Source organism: Fringilla coelebs (assembly GCF_963513975.1).
Source record: "Fringilla coelebs genome assembly, chromosome: 6".
Classification (NCBI taxonomy): Eukaryota; Metazoa; Chordata; class Aves; order Passeriformes; family Fringillidae; genus Fringilla; species Fringilla coelebs.
The window spans coordinates 51,767,459-51,784,920 of record NC_140034.1 but is presented as its reverse complement, the minus strand read 5'-3'; the positions used below and the strand labels follow the sequence as shown (position 1 = coordinate 51,784,920).

General features: G+C 42.5%; 1 protein-coding gene across 1 annotated transcript; it reads left to right on the top strand.

Annotated features, from left to right (window-relative positions):
- The first annotated feature begins 936 nt into the window (after positions 1-936).
- TMEM41B (transmembrane protein 41B) lies at positions 937-11,917 on the top strand. Its single transcript, XM_084207376.1, has 7 exons — positions 937-1,196; positions 2,979-3,096; positions 4,104-4,232; positions 5,805-5,898; positions 6,724-6,828; positions 8,518-8,656; positions 9,120-11,917. Exons 1-7 carry the CDS (start codon positions 1,115-1,117, stop codon positions 9,287-9,289), a joined length of 837 nt encoding a protein of 278 aa, XP_084063502.1. The 5' UTR covers positions 937-1,114; the 3' UTR covers positions 9,290-11,917.
- The last annotated feature ends 5,545 nt before the right edge of the window (positions 11,918-17,462 follow it).

Sequence of the window (17,462 nt, the reverse complement as noted above, 5' to 3'; positions counted from 1 at the left end):
GATAGAGGAATTTTCCTTCTTCCCGGCAAATAGTCTTTCTTTTCGAACGAGAGGAACAAACGCAATAAAGTTCCCCTTTTTCTGGAAGCCCGGCCCTGCTGCAGCGCCAGAGGCGCCGAGGGGCTCCCGCCTCCTGCTCCCTGAGGGGAGATCCCGCTCCCTTCGCCGATGTGAAGCCATTACGGAGGGAAAACGGGCTCGCAGACGGGCTTTATCCCGCTGCCCTGTGGCACGACCGGCGCTGCAGTGTGTCCAAAGAAGGGAAAAGAAGGTGGGGTCTGGAGTGTAGGTCCTGTGGGGAGCGGCTGAGGGAGCTGGGAGCCTGGGAAAAGGAGGCTCAGGCGGGACCTATGGCTCCGTAATTCCCGGAAAGGAGGGTATGGCCGGGCAGGGTCGGGCCCTTCTCCCAGGCAACCAGCGACAGGACAAGAGAACTATAGAACTTCTCCTCGTGTGCCAGGGGAGGTTCAGGTTGGACATCAGGAGGAATTTCTTCACAGAAGAGGTGATTAGACACTGGAACGGGCTGCCCACGGACGGGGTGGAGTCACCGTCCCTGCAGGTGTCCAAAGAACCACTGGACGTGGCACTCAGTGCCATGGTCTAGTTGACACGGCGGTGTTCGGTCATAGGTCGGACTCGATGATCTTAGAGGCCTTTCCCAACCAAATTCCTGTGATTTATGTGATTTCTCCGGGGCTGAGGAGCCGGGCTGGGACACGGCCGCCCCGCACCGTATTTACCACTAGTGAGCGCATCCCCGTTCCCGTATATAACCAACACAGGCACGCCCAAAAGCCGGCGTTACCGTATTTACCGCAACTAACCCGCCACCGCATTTCAAGGACGTGGAGCCCAACACGTGCTCCCGTACACCACAGCAAAGCCGTAATGCCCCGAGAAAAGCGCATGCGCCGTGCGGCGGCGGGGGCGGGAGCACGGCCGCGACCCGGTGGGGTGAGGAGAGGAGGAGCGGCCGGTCCGCCTCCTCCTTCTCCTCGTCCTGCCAGCGGCTCCCGGTGCTGCCGATCCCGCCTCCTGCTCCCCGCGGCTCCCGGTGCCGCCGAGGCCTGCCCCGGCCCTGACTCGCCGGGCCCCGGGGCGCCGCAGAGCCATGGCGCAGCGAAGGGTGGCGGAGCGCGGGCCTTGCCAGGCGGCGGCGGAGAGCGCCAGGCACCAGCGGCAGCTTCTGGAAGGTGCCGGGGGCTCGGGGCGGCGGGAGCGGGGGTGACCTCGCCCTGGCATCGGACGGTGCCCGATGCGGGTGTCGGTGCCCGGGGACGGTGCCCGGTGCGGCTGTCGGTGCCTCTCGGCGCCCGGTCACCGGCCCCGTCCCGCGCGGGCGCTGGGGCGGCCGGGCCGGGCCGGGCCCCTCAGGGTGCGTGTGGGGTGAGGCGGCTCCCGCCTTTTCCGAAAGGCGACCCCTTTCCCTTTTTTCTTTGCGTGAGGGAAGACGCGTGGTTCCATGCCTGTATGTTTGTGAGTGTGTGTGTGTGTGTGTGTGTGTGTGTGTGTCGGTGTTATTCCACTACCGGCACGCCTGAAGTACCGAGAGTCGAAGTGGCAGAAAGCGCAGTGGGCTGAGTTTTCCTTTTTTGCCCTATGAGTTCCTTGTTTGTTTATTTATCTGTAACTTATTTTGCTCCTTGGAGAAGGTGTTGTCAGAATAATCGCGGTTACAGTGCAGTGGAACAGGTTGCCCGGAGAGGGTGTGGAGTCTCCCTCAGTGGTGATACTCAAGAGCCGTGTGGATGCAGTCCAGTTCCTGGGATGACCCTGAGCTGGGAGCTTGGACCCGGTGACTACTGTGGTCCCTTCCAGCCTGACAGCCCTTTGATTCCGTGCTTGTAATTGCTTTGTGGATGCTGCCTTTGGCCTCGGCTGACCCAGTGCACACCTGTGGGGTCGCGCTGACCTTAAACCTAAAAAACCTCACAGCCGATAAAATTGCCAGCTCGCCCAGCGGGCTCCGTGGGTTTCGTCATCCAGTCGCTGCATTTCACAACACTGAGGTGTCAGCGTGACCCACTTGAGTGCTGTGTGTTGGCATTGTAGTTGTGCCAGCGGCAACTGCGAGGGAAAACACAGCTTCGGCTCTTTGTGTGCTCTCCAGGTGACCCTGGGTGTGAAGCTGGGTGAGCCTCAAAGTGCCTGAGGAGAGAGTGCACATACCTACCCTGGTGTGGATGCAGAGAGTGTGTGTTTGTTTCAGTTCTAAATTCTTTATGTGTGTAGTTGCATTTGTTTTAATGAATGTATTGCACTTATGTGGTCGTTTTGATAAAAATCTAAAATACAGAAGAGGCCTAAAATGTCATTGTGTCACTTACTGTACTCCCGTTGCTTCCACTACACAAGGACATAAAGGCTAACAAACACTTATGTATATATATCCACATGAGTGTACAATATGTGTAATTCCCAAGACTAGCACTTTATATCATAGGCTAGGGTGTGTGTGTTTTTGTAGGTTTCCTCCTAATGAGGATACACCTAACTGGATGTATCTGGTAGTCTTTCATTAGAGGGGGGAAAAAAAACCCCAAAATCTGTTAATGAGCAGGTTTTTAAGTTACATTGTACATCCTGGAAATTTAACTTCAGGTTGAATCTCTAGTTAATTAGACTGGCAGAAGGTTTCTGGCAAAAAGGAAAACATGTATGACTTATGTTGTTCAACTCTGTTTTTTCTCTTTTCAAATGTATTTATTAATTGAGGTTTAAATTATTATGGATCGTAGAAGGTGACTTCTGTGGAATGTTTGCCAGCCTAGAAACTTCAAAGATGTTTGAAAGCTTTCAGGGAATATGAGCAATGTGTTTTATTGAAAGCATTGGTTGGGAGATGTCTACAGAGAGTTTAATATTTCCTTAAAGGATAAGTTTAAAATCTGTTGTAAGTTGTGAGGGATTGTTTTTTCTTGTTTTGTTTTGCTGTTGCTGGTTTTTTTCTAACTTTGTTTCATGTTAAATTTCAGGGAAAGCTCTTGCAGAAGGTGGATCAGCTCGGACATCACTTCTTATTTTAGTGTCCATCTTCTTATCAGCTGCTTTCCTTATGTTCCTAGTATATAAAAATTTCCCACAACTTAGTGAGTAAGTATGTTATGAAAGTTTAATTCATCAGTTTGTTTGATTTCCAGTATCAGACTGTAGAGGAGCCTGCATGGGGAAATGAATAAACTCAGGGAATTGTTCTTGATCTGAGGTTTTTGTTGCACAGTGGAGATCCCGTGTTCTGAGGTGTTACCCCTGGCACACTATCTGTGGTAACTGACTCTTCTTAACCACCTTCAGCTGAGAGCAGAGTGTGTTCAGTTCAGGCTGAGTTCACTTGAAACTTCCTTGTGCCTTGGTGAAACTGGAGCCTGTCACCAAAACGGGAAATCCTTCTTCCTTCCTAGCTAAACTTTGCCCTCTCTTTTTCTCCTTCTTGTTACATCCAGTACTTGTGTTGGGATGGCAGGCAGGCTGAAAGGTGGGAGCCTGCTTGTCTGACAGCTTTCTTTTTCTCTTTTAGTAGTTAAATTTCTGTCTGATTATCTTGCTCAACAACGTCAGTTTGCAATGGCCCATCCCAAAGCCTGATACAGAGGGAGCAAAGACACTCAAGTGTGCTGCCCAAGGTTGCACCAGATTAAGGCATGACATGAGATTTTGCCCTTAGAACTTTATTTGTTTGTGAGGTCAAGTTCTGCCACTCCTGCTGCACTTCAGCTGTCCTGATCCCAGCACTGAGGCAGCTGCAGTTGGTTTTGGCTGAAATGTTGGCTGCTTTCACTTGCCAAGGTTTGGCTTGCGCAATTTTTTCTTTTTCATCAGTACTTGGTAAGAAAAAAAAACCTAGAAAAGAAGCACATCATTGTACTGAGTTAAAAAACCAGCTTACAAATATCTAAAATTGGGGATTTTCTAATATAAACCACACTGTAAATATTAGGTGTTCACCTGAGAGCATTATTACAACAATAATCACGGTTTGTTTGCTGAAGCTGTAATTTAGTGTTGTAGTGTATCTAATTATCTCTGTATTCAGTAAGTAATTGTACTACACTGTTTGATTATATTTCCATCATTCCTGCTTTTTTTTTTTTCCTCTTCAGAGAAGAAAGAGAATGTATAAAGGTTCCTAGAGATATGGATGATGCAAAGGCCTTGGGAAAAGTCTTGTCCAAATACAAGGACACATTTTACGTTCAAGTGTTAGTGGCTTATTTTGCCACATACGTTTTGTATCCTTTTTCTGGTATAAAGGGCACTTTTGATGTAGTCATGCTTCTCTGAAAATGAAAAGTACAGTTTGATAAATTCTTGGTCATGGGTGAAGTTTAACTTACCTAGGAGTATCTACAAAGAGACAGATATTTTAAACTCTTGGAAATTTAAAAACTTTTCTCTGTATATTATGCTTGGTCTTACTTTAGTGTTATGATAACTTTTAAAGTGAATTTTGAGGTAGAACTTACTGTTTGCTCTAAAAGAAAACTGAGACTACTGCTTTACTCTTCCTTAAGACATTCAAAGACATGTCCACATAAGGGTAATGTATAGAATATTTAGCAGTATTTCTGAAGGAAAGTATTTTGAGCCATCTTTCATCCCTACACTGCCCAAATTCACAAAACGAAATCTGTTTTCTTTTAGAGACAAATTTCTGGAGTACTTTCTGTCCAAGGAGACACAATTGTGTTGACTTCTTTTTCTTGAGTGCTGAATATATCAATCATTAAGCACACTCCTAACTGGAACACTTAACTAAAGGTTAATAACTTTAGAGCTGTAGAAGAGGTTTGTGTCACAGTTTTAATGCAGGAGGCTTTGGTAACTCAGGAGAGTCAGCACTGAACATGCCATTAGTAATTATCCTTCAGCTCATTCTTTCAAAGTATTCCACAAAAAGTATTTAATATTTCCCAAATTATAGATCTAGGAAGAAAATGAAAACACTAGTTTATATATTAACAAGGAAGAGAATACATTGGCTATTTATTGAGCTGCTCTAGCAGTTCTGGATGTGATGATCTTTACTGTCTCAGCAGCACACTGTGGTCAGTTCCAGGCATGGGTAGGGGAACCTTCACATGGCTTAGCAAAAGCTGTACTGGTTGTGCACTCAGGAAAATTATTGGGCTTTTAATATTTCAGTCAGTTCAACTTGAGTAAAATAGTGTACAGAGTTTTTTTTGCTTTATAACTTTTCTATCCAAAGTGGGCAATGCCTCATAGTCTCAAGTATGCCTAGCAAGCCTTAAGTCCAACAACCTGGTTGCTTATGCTGCAGAAGCCTAATTTTTGCCTTTTAAAAAATTTCTATCTGAAATTAGTGATCAGCTATTGTAGTTAGTGACTACACCAAGCCAGTTTGTAAGGAAGTAATAGCTGCCTTCATACATTTCAGTCTTCCATGAAACTTGTGCTTATGGGCTCGGACAGGCCTGTGAACTTTTCAGAGAGAATGTCTGAAACTGCACATCTCTAGTCAACAGGGTAAAATCAGAAGTGTGTGTTTCCTGGAAGTCACAGTTAATCCTCTGTGGCAGTTGTAGCACAGATAAAGAGAAAAATGTAGTCAGCTTTTATTACTTTGTGACTTACCCTTTGTATGTGTAGTGATAGATCTGCGTCTTGTTGCTCTGTGCTTGAGCTTCTTGTGCTACTCCAAAAGGTTTTTTTGTAGTAAGGATCTTGAGAGGTCCTGCCTATTTATGCTTTTTCTAATTGTAAAATGTATCCTGACTGCTTACAAAACTAAGAAGCATGTAGCTTTTTAGAAATGTATTTTTCCTTAACTAAGATATATCCAGCTTGCAAACATTTGCTATTCCTGGGTCTATATTCCTCAGTATCCTATCAGGGTTTCTTTATCCCTTTCCACTGGCCTTATTTCTTGTTTGTTTGGTAAGTATGAAAAGTAGTTTGTGAGGGCATATGTTTCTATCCATTTGGAATACAACCAAGCATCTGAGCAGCTTCCTGTTGGAAATGATCAGGCTGAGACTGGCATACACTTCAGTTTCTGATAACTATTGAGTTCTTACTCAGCTCTGCTGCAGGGATGGCATTACCCACAAAATTCACTGTAGCATTGGGTGATGATCCAAAACACTGAGCTGTTCCTCCAGGTTTTCGTAATAATGAAGACATTGGAGTGTGAATCAGCCAGAGTTTCCCATACTCTAAATTTGCCAGAACCCAGTTGTAATTTTACTACACAATTACTGTGGTTTTATTATCACGCTGCAATATACATCTATTTTTTAACTGGCTTAAATATGCAGGAGGCTTAGTTTAAGATTTGAAATGTATGTTATCAACAAGCTTTAAAATATGTAATGGGCAAAGGATGCGATGATAATAAGCCTTAGTATTGAGAAGGTAGGGAGGACCCTATTCAGTTTTTATGTTTGAATTTCTTTAATGGCATTGTGCCTCTTACTTGCAAAGCTTTCACTGTTCAAAGTCTTAAAACTGCAGAAGCACTCAATATTAACTGATAAGTAATCAATGTTGTCTACTTTGAGTGTTGAGATTGATTGAAATGCCTTGGAAATAAACTGTCTTGGGTCAACAACATTCTTAGGAAGTGTGTCCATACTGCTGGAGGAGAGCCCTAATGGAGGGCTCCATGGAAACCTGCTCTAGACAGGCAGAGTAATTAATACTGACACAAGGCTGACATTAAATAGAGTTTCTGCTCATTTGTTTTCTGTTTGGTTTTTTTAGTGCTCAGGACTTGGAGCTTCATTCTGCTATATGCTGTCATACCTAGTGGGACGTCCCGTTGTGTACAGATATTTAACAGAAAAAGCAGTAAAATGGTCAGAACAGGTAAGGTTTCTAGAGGTGCTGGAACTTACTGTACAAAATATGTCACGGAATAGTGGAAAACTAGAAGGTCTTGTGCTCATCTATCCAGTTACACAGAAGGGATTCTGGAAGCGTTCCTGATTTTATGGTATTTCCCATGAGAAAGCTGTTCTTACCTAGGTAGTGTTTGCAACTGATCACCCCCCTGGTTTATTTAGTGTCAATAGGAAACCTCTCCACTTTCAGAAAATTTCAAGTAATTGCTCTCTAAGCATTAGCAGTAATGAAAGCTGGGTTTGTATTTTTGTGTTGGAGGAACATGTAGCTGGATGTCTGATTGAAAAACCTTAATTTGAACATGTTTTAGTAGTTGGAGCATTTAGAAACTTTTTCTTAGAATATCTGGTAACATTAGTAGCAGCAGGTCTTGATTGTGAGGTGAACCTAAAGGTTTTGCAGTACAGAAATACAGTGTGAGTTGCACTTGACCTTATGTGTCTTTAGTTGATACTCTGAAACATTTGAACAAATTTTTATTTTTTTGCAAGTATAAAGCAGGTGTACTCTGTTCGAGATTTTTTTGAATCACATAAAAATGCTTTAAGCTTGTTCCTCATTAAATATGATATGGAGGTGTGTCTGGCACAATTGACCTTGTTAGATTTTACAGCACCATTTTGACTCTTGACCCAAGTAAATCTTAATATTGCACTATAATCTTGAGGCTATTCTGAGAAGCAAATGGTTACTATTTACATTAGTAGAACTGAATATGGGATTTAAAATTGCATGTGCAGCTCATATCTCACTGTTTCCAGGTTAATTGGACTGTATCATGTTTATCATGCTTGCATATTGAGGTTAAGGCATTTTATATACAGCATTAATCAATATTTAAATTTTGTCTATTGTTAAGGTTTAAAAAAACCCACAGTGCTCCTGATTTTGAGGTTACAGTAAAATCTAAATTTGGCTAAAGCTAAAAAACAGAGTGAGCCATGTGAGATTTCAGGTGGAATTGCAATCAGACCAGGTTTGTTTTCATCTGTCTGAGGCTTAAGCTTAGTGCAGGTCTGCCAGGATAGGCCAGAATTGTGGATGCTCAGCTATCCCTCCAGCTTGGTTCGAGTTGCACTTGCTGTCTGAAAGGGCTGGGACAGGCTGGAAGGAGAAGGGGTTTGTTGTAGCATTGGTGTGAGGAGCTGGGCTAGACCTGAGCACATAATTAAGACTGTAAATAAAGTTGGGGCTGTTGTTGCTCCAGGGTAAATGTTCATGCTGGGCACTGTAACCTCTGGGGAGACAGGCTGTGTTTCAAGGTTGATCACAAGTTAGGACAGAATGGCTTGAGGAACAAACTTTGTTGCTAGTTCCTGCAAAAGCTTTAGGAGTGGGGTGACAGGCTGGCTCTGGTGGCTGGGCTGTGACTCTGCCTATGACTCCTTTGCTGCTTGAGTTGGCTGAGTCAGTCAGACACATCACCACTGCTCTGCCACACACAGCTATTTCCAGGCTGATCTCAGTGTATTTAACAGGTGACTCACTGGGCTCTCTTTCTCACATCACACATTTTTAACTGATTTTTATGTTTGCAACATGTAAATGTCTGCAAAATATAGAGGAAAAGACTCTTGAAACCTCTGTGGTTGTGTATTTTCAAGGCAGGGATTTTTTAACCAAAGTTTTGTTTGTTTGGTTTTGTTTTGGCAGGTTGAACGACATAGAGAACATCTCATTAACTACATAATATTTTTGAGAATAACACCTTTCCTCCCCAACTGGTTTATCAATATCACATCTCCTGTAATCAACGTGCCATTGAAAGTATTTTTCATTGGCACTTTCCTAGGTAAGAATTGTGGCTAGTGAGCCACAGTTTGGGGTGGCCAGAAGAAGAGGTATACACTATAGCTATTTTAATATTTATTTTTAATTTTAATGTGTTTTTTGGCACGTTTTTGTACATACTTTTTAATCTGATTAGGAAACAATCCAGTATTTTATGAACTTTATGAAAAAGTTCATTATTTTTCCTTTTATGAAAAGTCAGTTTGTAAAGAGAACTTGAAATCTGAAGAGTCTAAAGAGAAGAGATTATTTGCTTAGTCTCCTGTATATGAGTTTGTATTAAAAATACTAAGAATGGTTTAAAACCGTTTTTTTAAATAAAGGTTTTTTATCTTTGAATTCTGTATTTACAGCCCTCTTTTAATAAAAAAAAGTACAAGACAACAAAATCTCAACATTCTGGTGTTAAAATTTACATGACTAATTACCTAACAAGCTGTTTTTTCATCCTTTCCTTGTTCCAGGTGTAGCACCACCATCTTTTGTAGCCATTAAGGCAGGAACGACGCTGTACCAGCTTACAACAGCAGGGGAAGCTGTTTCCTGGAACTCTGTTTTTGTCCTCATGATTCTAGCCATCCTCTCCATCCTACCAGCTCTCTTCCAGAAGAAGCTGAAACAGAAGTTTGAATAAGGATCAAACTGGACCAGAATTTCCCATATTTCATCTCAGGATCAGCACTTCTGATATTTGTATATTTGCTTTTCTATTGGATCTTAAGCAATTATAGGGGAGGCTTGTGATTGATAAGAATGTCTTTAAATGAACACATTGCCTTATACTGAAGGAAATGTGTTCAGAAATGTACTGCATATAGTTTTGTAACCAAACACCAGTGTTTTACTTTGGGATGGTGTGTGTGTGTGTGGCCCTCAGGATGAGGAAAGTGAGAGTAGAGGTGTAACATTTTGCTCTAGTTACATGCAGAGCAAAAACTGTGATGTAGACATAAACTACAGGTGATGCTCTTCAACACTTGCAGGAAAACCCCCTGAACAGTTCAGTCCAACCTTGTAACATTCTCTGTAGGCTTGCATGTCATCTGGTCTGAGAGCATTTCTCACTAACAATATTTCCCTTATTTTTTGCCTTGGGAGTTTCAAAATAATGTAACGGTGCTCACTCAGAAACAAGGATTCTTTTGCAGTACTTTAACTACAATGTTATTCTCATCCTGGTTGTTTACTTCTATTTATTAGTGCTGTCTGGAATTAAATACTTGAACCTACATCTGCTTTACTTACTGGATTAACAAAGGCAAAGTGTCACTTCATTCCCTCTTGGTCCCTGTAAAGTTTTATTCTGGGAGCAGATACAGGAAGGGAGGGAGCTTAGAATTCTTATCTTGGCTAGCTGATGATTTTTAAGTTCTAATAGTCTTTTTTTTAATGTTGATTATTTTGCCAATATTTCACTTGCATAGATTTACCCTGCCAACTTAAGAAAGTGATGGTATGATTATATAAAACTTGCAGTTTTCAAGTGATTTAAAAACGCTTAAGCAGTGTAATACCATTTCTCAAGCAATATGTAAAGAGTATAAAATTTCTCATTGCAGCTTGATTAGCTAAAAGAAATGTCAGGTACACAAACTGGTGCAGTTCCTATTAAACAGCTGATCCCAAATAATGTTCAGAGCACCATGGAACAGCAGGCTCTTGTGTCGGTGTATATAAAGATGGGGGTTCCATTGCCTGCCAAGGCAGTGACCAGCCATGACTCACTTTCAGTAGCAGTCTGTGTATTCTCTCAGTAAGGTACAAGGTACCTTCCCCTGTGCTTCCAGCTGTGGTTGTCCGTTGTGTTGTCAGTGGAGCCCCATCAAACAAAGCCCTGGGCAGTGAGGAGCTGGGGGAGCACATGGGTGTTCTATCTAGCTGAAACCAGTGCTGCTCACGTGGTTTAAGCTGATGCCCCTGCAGTGTCTGGCTGGACAGGGACTCAACACATCTGCAGGTGCTCCAGTTCCAGGGTTTGTTTGTCTGTGTCCTCTGTTAACTCGTGATCATATCATAGATCTTTGATATGTAAGAGAACAGTTCATGAATGTGATAATGTAAAAGGTACTGACTGGTACCTTCAAAGGGTTTATTCATTTTTGTAACATAATGTTAATTGACTGCTTCGTTTCATCACAGTATTACTTGTAAATATATAGTAAATATTATTGATACACCATTTGTCTTTTATTTAAATCCAGGCTGCACAGTAAATGCTATTTTTTACATAAGTATATAAAGGAATTTATATCAGTTCTGTTTGCAAGTTTATTGTAAGATCATTCAGCTCCAGCAATTCTTTTGTTGTTTTGAATTTACTCTAACCTTGGCATTTAAAACTGATCAATGATTACTTTTATTGCTGCCATTCTAATCTCCAGAACTCCTCTACCCAGGGGATTTATTCTATAGTAAACCTGGATGTGAATTGAGCCACGTGAGCAAGTGTCCCCCGGACTACTGAGTGTGAAGCTGCTGTGGATTTACAGCCTCCTTTTCTGCAGAGTTAACTTCTCATGCAGATGAACTCTCAGAATAAATTATCTACCACTTATTTTACAGTGGCTATTCTCAAAATCTGTCTCAATTCCTGGTCAGTTACAGAAGCTGCTGTAACATCCCTCCCATGCCCATGTTTTGATGGAACCTTGTCGCTAAAGAAGGAGCTGAACTCTCAATCCAACGTGACTCTTGGTATCACTTGACATTTTCACTGGGTTCTGTTTCACTATGGAGATGGGATCAGGCTTTGTTACTGAAAACTCTGTTACTGTTGTATTTCAGCCACAAGACTGGCCTCCCATCACAATAACTAAAAGCCTTAAGACCTTAAAAAGGTTCAGAATAGGGTTCTTTACTTTTTCAAAACCTTAACATTTTTTTAACCCATCCCTTCTGTGTTTATCTTCAGCTGCCAGCAGCCTGAGGTGCTTTCCTATCCCACAAGGACTTCTGAGCATTGTGCAGAGTAAGGCAGGCCTTGAGGAAAGCAAAAAAAGCACTGTGCTGTGGGTACTGTACTAGCCTGCTCTTTCCTTTAGGGAATCCAGCAAGTGATCCAAGAGATAGCCATAACATTTTGACAGAAAAACAGTGGCTACCATGAAACAAACCAGGACATCAGAAAGATGTAGCTTTGTTTTTTAATTGCAAGGGATTTTTGAGCTGTCAGGTGACCTGGTTATCTTTTGGAAGATTTTTTGTGATACCTGCATGACATCATTACTAAGTGTCTCTTGCCATTTGATAATAAAGCTGTTCTATAAAATCTGAAATGCTGTATTTTTTGAGTATAATGAAGCATTCTAAACTTCCCACTAAGCTGAATTTTTTATTAACCTGTTTAAAAGGGCTGAGTTCTTAAATGGGATTTTTAATGATTGATTAAAAATTAAACTGAGCTGATTACTTCTGTAGATGAGATTAATTCGATTTCTACCTTTATTTCAAAATAAGTAGGTAAATTTGATTTCCTTTTATCTCTGAAATTAATTTCTCACATATGGCAGTAATTTTGAAAAGTTTTTCTTGTTTGTACTGGAAGGCAACTGGGTCTAACTTCTGTCTCTTCAAATACATTTATTTGCACAAAGTGCCTTTTTTAATCCCTTGTGGAAAACCTCTGTGCCAAAGTTATTGCAGCTTCATTCACCTTCCCTTAATATTCTGTCAAGGCCAGTCTATTAAATGCTTTTTCTTCCTTGTATAGAAAACTTGCTGAAAGGGTAAGACAGAAGAAGTAAAAGTCAAAACTAAGAAGCTTTTGTTAGTGAATGATGCTGTTATGCAAAGTCCAAACGTACCTTTTGTTCTTAGGCAGCTGAAGATTTTTGTGTTTCTGAGAATTTTCATCATGTATGGTTTCCTTCTGTAGTAGTGTGGAGTTTGGGAGCCCTATAGTTGAGTATGGCAGTGCTAAGAGGGAAATAGAAAAGGGTTTTGACAGGAAAGCAGGATCCAGAGCAGCTTTTTCAAATTTCCATCAAAGAGAAGTAAATGCTCTTGACTATTTTATGACCAATTGATGTCTTGCAATGACAGACATTTATAACTCGGTGGCATTATAGCTCCAGCTCACCCAAACTGAAAGAAGGTACAGCCTTTTAGTACTGGCAATTAATATAAATAATGGCATAATACATTCAGTAACATACCATAACTCCCCTTCCAGTTCTTAAAAATGCTCCACCTAGTGTGATAATTCCCATTTCCTTGTTTCATAGTACACAAGTAAGAATCTGGGTCTGGATTACAAGAGCTCAGTTAGTGACTGGTGTATATGTGAGAAGCTCATAAAAGCTCCTTTCTGTAGATGGTCTTCAAAACAAGAGAATTCTGCTCCTGTGCAGCTGTGGGACTTCAGGGGTCTCCTCACAGCCTTTAGAAGTTTGTAGGCCCTCAAGAGGGCTGGGAATGCTTCAGTGGGAAATAGCTTTTAAAATTCTGCCTCAGAATTGAGATCTAATGTTACACTCATAACTCCTGATTTTTCTTTTACAACCTAGCCCTAAGGAGTTGTATCTAAAACCTGAGCAGTGTTTACTGTACTTGGAAGAATTCCATGTCATGGAGAAGTATTCTGAGCAAATCACTAAATCATTCTATGTTTGACTCTGTTCTGTGTTAAACTGATTTCTCATGCCTGTGAGAAAGATAAACTCCTAGTCAACCCTGAACTTGTGCAGGATTTGCTTCTTCAGCTGGATCACTCGAAGTCTATGGGGCCTGATGGGATTCGTCCAAGAGTACTCAGAGAGCTGGATGGTGTCATCACAAGACCTCTCTCAATGATTTTGGAATCTTAGGAATCTGGAGAGGTCCCAGTCTATTGGCAGCTGGCAAATATTGCCCCAGTTTTCAAGAAGGATGACTATGCAAACAACAGGCCTCTCAGTCTCACTTCAGTGCCCAATAAAATCATGGAGAAGATTCAGTAAAGCTTTTGATACCATCTCTGACAGTATCCCTCTGGAGAAAATGCCCAGCACTCAGCTGGGTAAACACATCATGTGACAGGTGAGTGACCGGTTCATGGGTCAGGCACTAAGGGTTGTAGTGAATGGGGTGACATCACCTGTGGGCCCTGTCACTAATGGGGTTCTGCAGGTTCCGTCCTCAGCCCCATTCTCTTCAACATCTTCATTCTGCTCTTGTGCAGCTGCGGAACTTCACTGCTTCAACCCTCTCTTCAACATCCTCATTAATGACCTGGACACAGGACTGGAAGGAGCACTGCTATACTGACTATACTACATTGGGAGGAGCTGTAGACTCCCTCGAGGGCAGATGCCCTGCAGAGACCATGGCAAGGGCTGGGCAATCACCAACCAGATGAAGCTCAATAAAGAGAAGTGCTGGATTCTGCCCCTCAGTATGGAGCAACCCTGGATGTATGGACAGACTGGGGAATGAGATGCTGCAGAGCAGCACCGTGGAACGGGAGCTGGAGGTTGTAGTTGTTGGTAAATTGAGCTTCAGTCCATAGTGTGGGCTCCTGGAGCTGGGGAGAAGAGGGACAGTGCTGCATGGGAGTTCAGGAAATGTTCCACACCCTGAAGTGCCAGTTCTGCTCTGAGCTGGGCCCTGATGTGTGAGGATCTGTGTCTTAGGTGATCCGCTGTGCAGGCTCTATTCCACAAGTCTGTCGTGTAGATGTCGCACTAAATACATGGTCAACAAGTTGCAGCCAGATTCAAGCGTCTGGTTTTGCAGACTGGAGAGGATTGCTTTAATTATAAGAGTCACTGATTGGATTTTTGTTTTCTTAAAGAATCCAGGGTACATATCTTAATTAGAGTCATTAGAAGACACCACATACAATCAGCACCCTGACAGGTGTGCTTTGAGCTCTGCTACTTTTTGAAGCTTAGCTCAACTTGGGAAACAGCTGCCCAGAAAAAAGAGAAATACCCCATTTCAGACTTCTTCAGTTATCTGAGCAATGTTGAACGGAACTATAATTTGCTGTTGTGTTTTCCTATTGCTTAGTAAATAAACTCTTCCAAAAATCATGACTGGGGTTGCTGGCAAAGTAAATCTGAATTAGGTAGTATGAAGAATACTCAAGATATCTTTGTATCAAGTTCTGTTCTTCACTATTTCAAAGACTATTTTAAAGGTTTGAGCTTGAAAATACAAGTCTTTGCCATAGAAAACATCAGCTGAATCAACATTGATGGTCTTGCCAAAGATAATGAATCTTTTAAATCTCTTCCTATTTACTAATATGTCTTTATGATTCTCTGTCTAACGAATCCTAGTTTCCACAGAATTCACAGTTCCACAGATTTTCTCAACATCATAAAAAATGCTTTCAAGAATTCATAATGGTGTCTAGAGTGTTGTTGTTTTACTCAGGGACATCTAAGCCATTTGCAAAGTCTCCTGAGAGAATTGCCATATTATGGGTGTTTCCTGTGATGGGAACATTGGTCAGGATGACTGTCAGATTAAAGCTACTGGCCTTTGAAGTAGATGTCACAGATGTTCTTTGTGGTGACTAGGCAAAAGTATTTCAGAAATTAAATAATTGGGGAGGAAAAAGATACAATGGAAAAAAGAATCACTGACAAAATGGGAGGAAAAAGATCTAACTTTTCAGGTACATCTGCTGGAGGCACAGATTTGAGAGGGACTACCCTGTAAGTTGTCTTGAAGTGCAGAGAATTTATCTGACAAAATAGGAAAGAGCTTTCCACAGCAAAAATTTGGGTTAACATTTTGTTGGTTCTGGTTCACACAGTTTCACCCATCTTGTCCCTTTCTTGTAGCAACTCAAGGCAAATCTGAATTTCTTAGTCTAAGACTCTCCTTTAAAAAAAAATATTTCCTGTTCCTTACCCTGTTGCATAGCAAGGCATGTGTGCATTTAAATACTGCAGCTCAATAGTATCTCTGGTAAACCTCTGTTTACTTAGTGGCCCATCCAACTTTATTTACTGATTATTTACAAAATTCATGGTTATTTCTGGAACAGTTGAGGTGCAAGAACAACTTTTTATTTGCCCTTTTTACTCTTTATCTGACAAAAAGCCCCTGCCAATATCTGTGCTGTTTTCCCAGAATTTCCTGCGAGTGTCAGAAGAGACCCTCAGGCTATGGCTTTTGTCTTAATGGTTAAACTACAGTTCAGGCTTACTTAAAAGTGGTTCACCACGTGCTGAATACATTGTCCTTTGCCACACTGAAAGCAGATTGAGAAGACAAATGTGCAAAAAATGGCTAGAGAACACAGCAGAGTAAGAGCAACCAGATTTAGCTATCTCTGTTCCTGTTGTACCTTCCACACACCACCAGGCAGGCTCAACACAATCTAACTGTGCTTTTTGTAGAGTAAACTCGAGCCCTTCACTCTAATATTGCTGCTAGCCTGCCATCTCTATTGAAATCTTTCTCCCAAGTTAAATAGTGCCTTAAAACTGACCTCTCAGTCAAACCTAAGCAATGCTTTTCTTCACTGGTAACCCATTCTCTGGCCATACAGTCTTAATCAAGTGAACACTAATAGCACCAGTGCTATCCTAACAGTTTTTCCTGGTTCCCAGAAGGACGTCCAGCTGTCCACAACTCACTGGGCACAGTGGCTTAAGAGTTTAGTTGTTGTACTGCAAAAGGTTGTAAACCACCGGCAGTGAAGTCTTCTAACATGTGCTGCTGCTTATACTGTCTACAGACAGCTTGGTCTGTCTTGGCAATGGAAGCTCAAATAGGTGAGGTTTCCTATGCCTGACAGTGTATTTTAAGTTATATTGGTGTCTGATCAATTCAGCATTATGGATGCAACCTTGACTGTTTGGTTAGTCCTGGATAATAATCATTAAAGAATGCAAAGTTTTAATTTCTACTCTTCTAAGCCCTACAAGATATGGAAGGATTCTGATGTAAATGCCACAAATAGAGAACTGAGAGAGGAGAGGAAGGGGAACTGCTTATAGGCCTAATTTTAGGCTGGCAAGGCCATCCCAGGCGCCTCTATAGCCAGAGGAAAAAAGCACTCTCAAGGCACAGCATGGGTTTGTGTCACTTGTCCCTCTGCAGCTCTGTTCGGGTCATCCTTCCCCAGGGCTTGTTCTCCTTTCCATGCTGAGCCAGAGGGGAGAGTGGATTTCACTCTGTGCAAGCCCAGCTGTTAACAGAGATGTGTGTGATGTTAATCTAAATAGGAAAAAGAAAACAATCACTAAAGCATTTCCCTGCACAGGCAGCTGCTTCTCAAAGCTGTGGAGTCAGGCCAGCCGCCAGGGCTGTGGGGACAGGAAGGTGGAGGTGACAGGAGGACAGGAGGCCAGAGGCACTTCCAAGAGCACCACCACAGCCCCGGCAGCATCCTCCTGGCTCTGACAGTGTCCAGCTCTGGGCTCCTCAGGACCAGAGACAGGCAGCACCTGCAGCGGGTCCAGCAGAGGCTGCAGAACTGATCAAGGGGCTGGAGCACCTCTCCTCTGAGGAGAAGCTGAGGGAACTGGGCCTGGACGTACCAGGTTGGACTCGACCTCAGAGGCGTTTTCCAACCTAATTGATTCTGTGATTCTGTTCAGCCTCGAGAAGAAAGGACTGGGAAGGGACCTCATCAATGTGTGAAAATATCTAAAGTGGAGGTGACAGAGGATGGATCAGGGTATGCTCGGTGGTGCCAAGCAAATTGACAAGAGGCAACGGGAAGAAACAGAAGTTCCTCCTGAATGTGAGGAAGAACCTCTTTACTGCGCAGTGACGGAGCACTGAACGGGCTGCCAGAGCCCGTTCAGCTCCGGGTCTCCCTCACCGGAGATTCTCAAGAACGGTCAGGACAGACTCCTGTGCCATGT

Coding starts and splice junctions, on each gene's coding strand:
- TMEM41B (XM_084207376.1), top strand. CDS start 1,115: ATGGCGCAGCGAAGGGTGGCGGAGCGCGGGCCTTGCCAGGCGGCGGCG. Junction 3,097..4,103: donor AATTTCCCACAACTTAGTGA/GTAAGTATGTTA, acceptor TTTCCTCTTCAG/AGAAGAAAGAGAATGTATAA. Junction 8,657..9,119: donor TTTCATTGGCACTTTCCTAG/GTAAGAATTGTG, acceptor TCCTTGTTCCAG/GTGTAGCACCACCATCTTTT.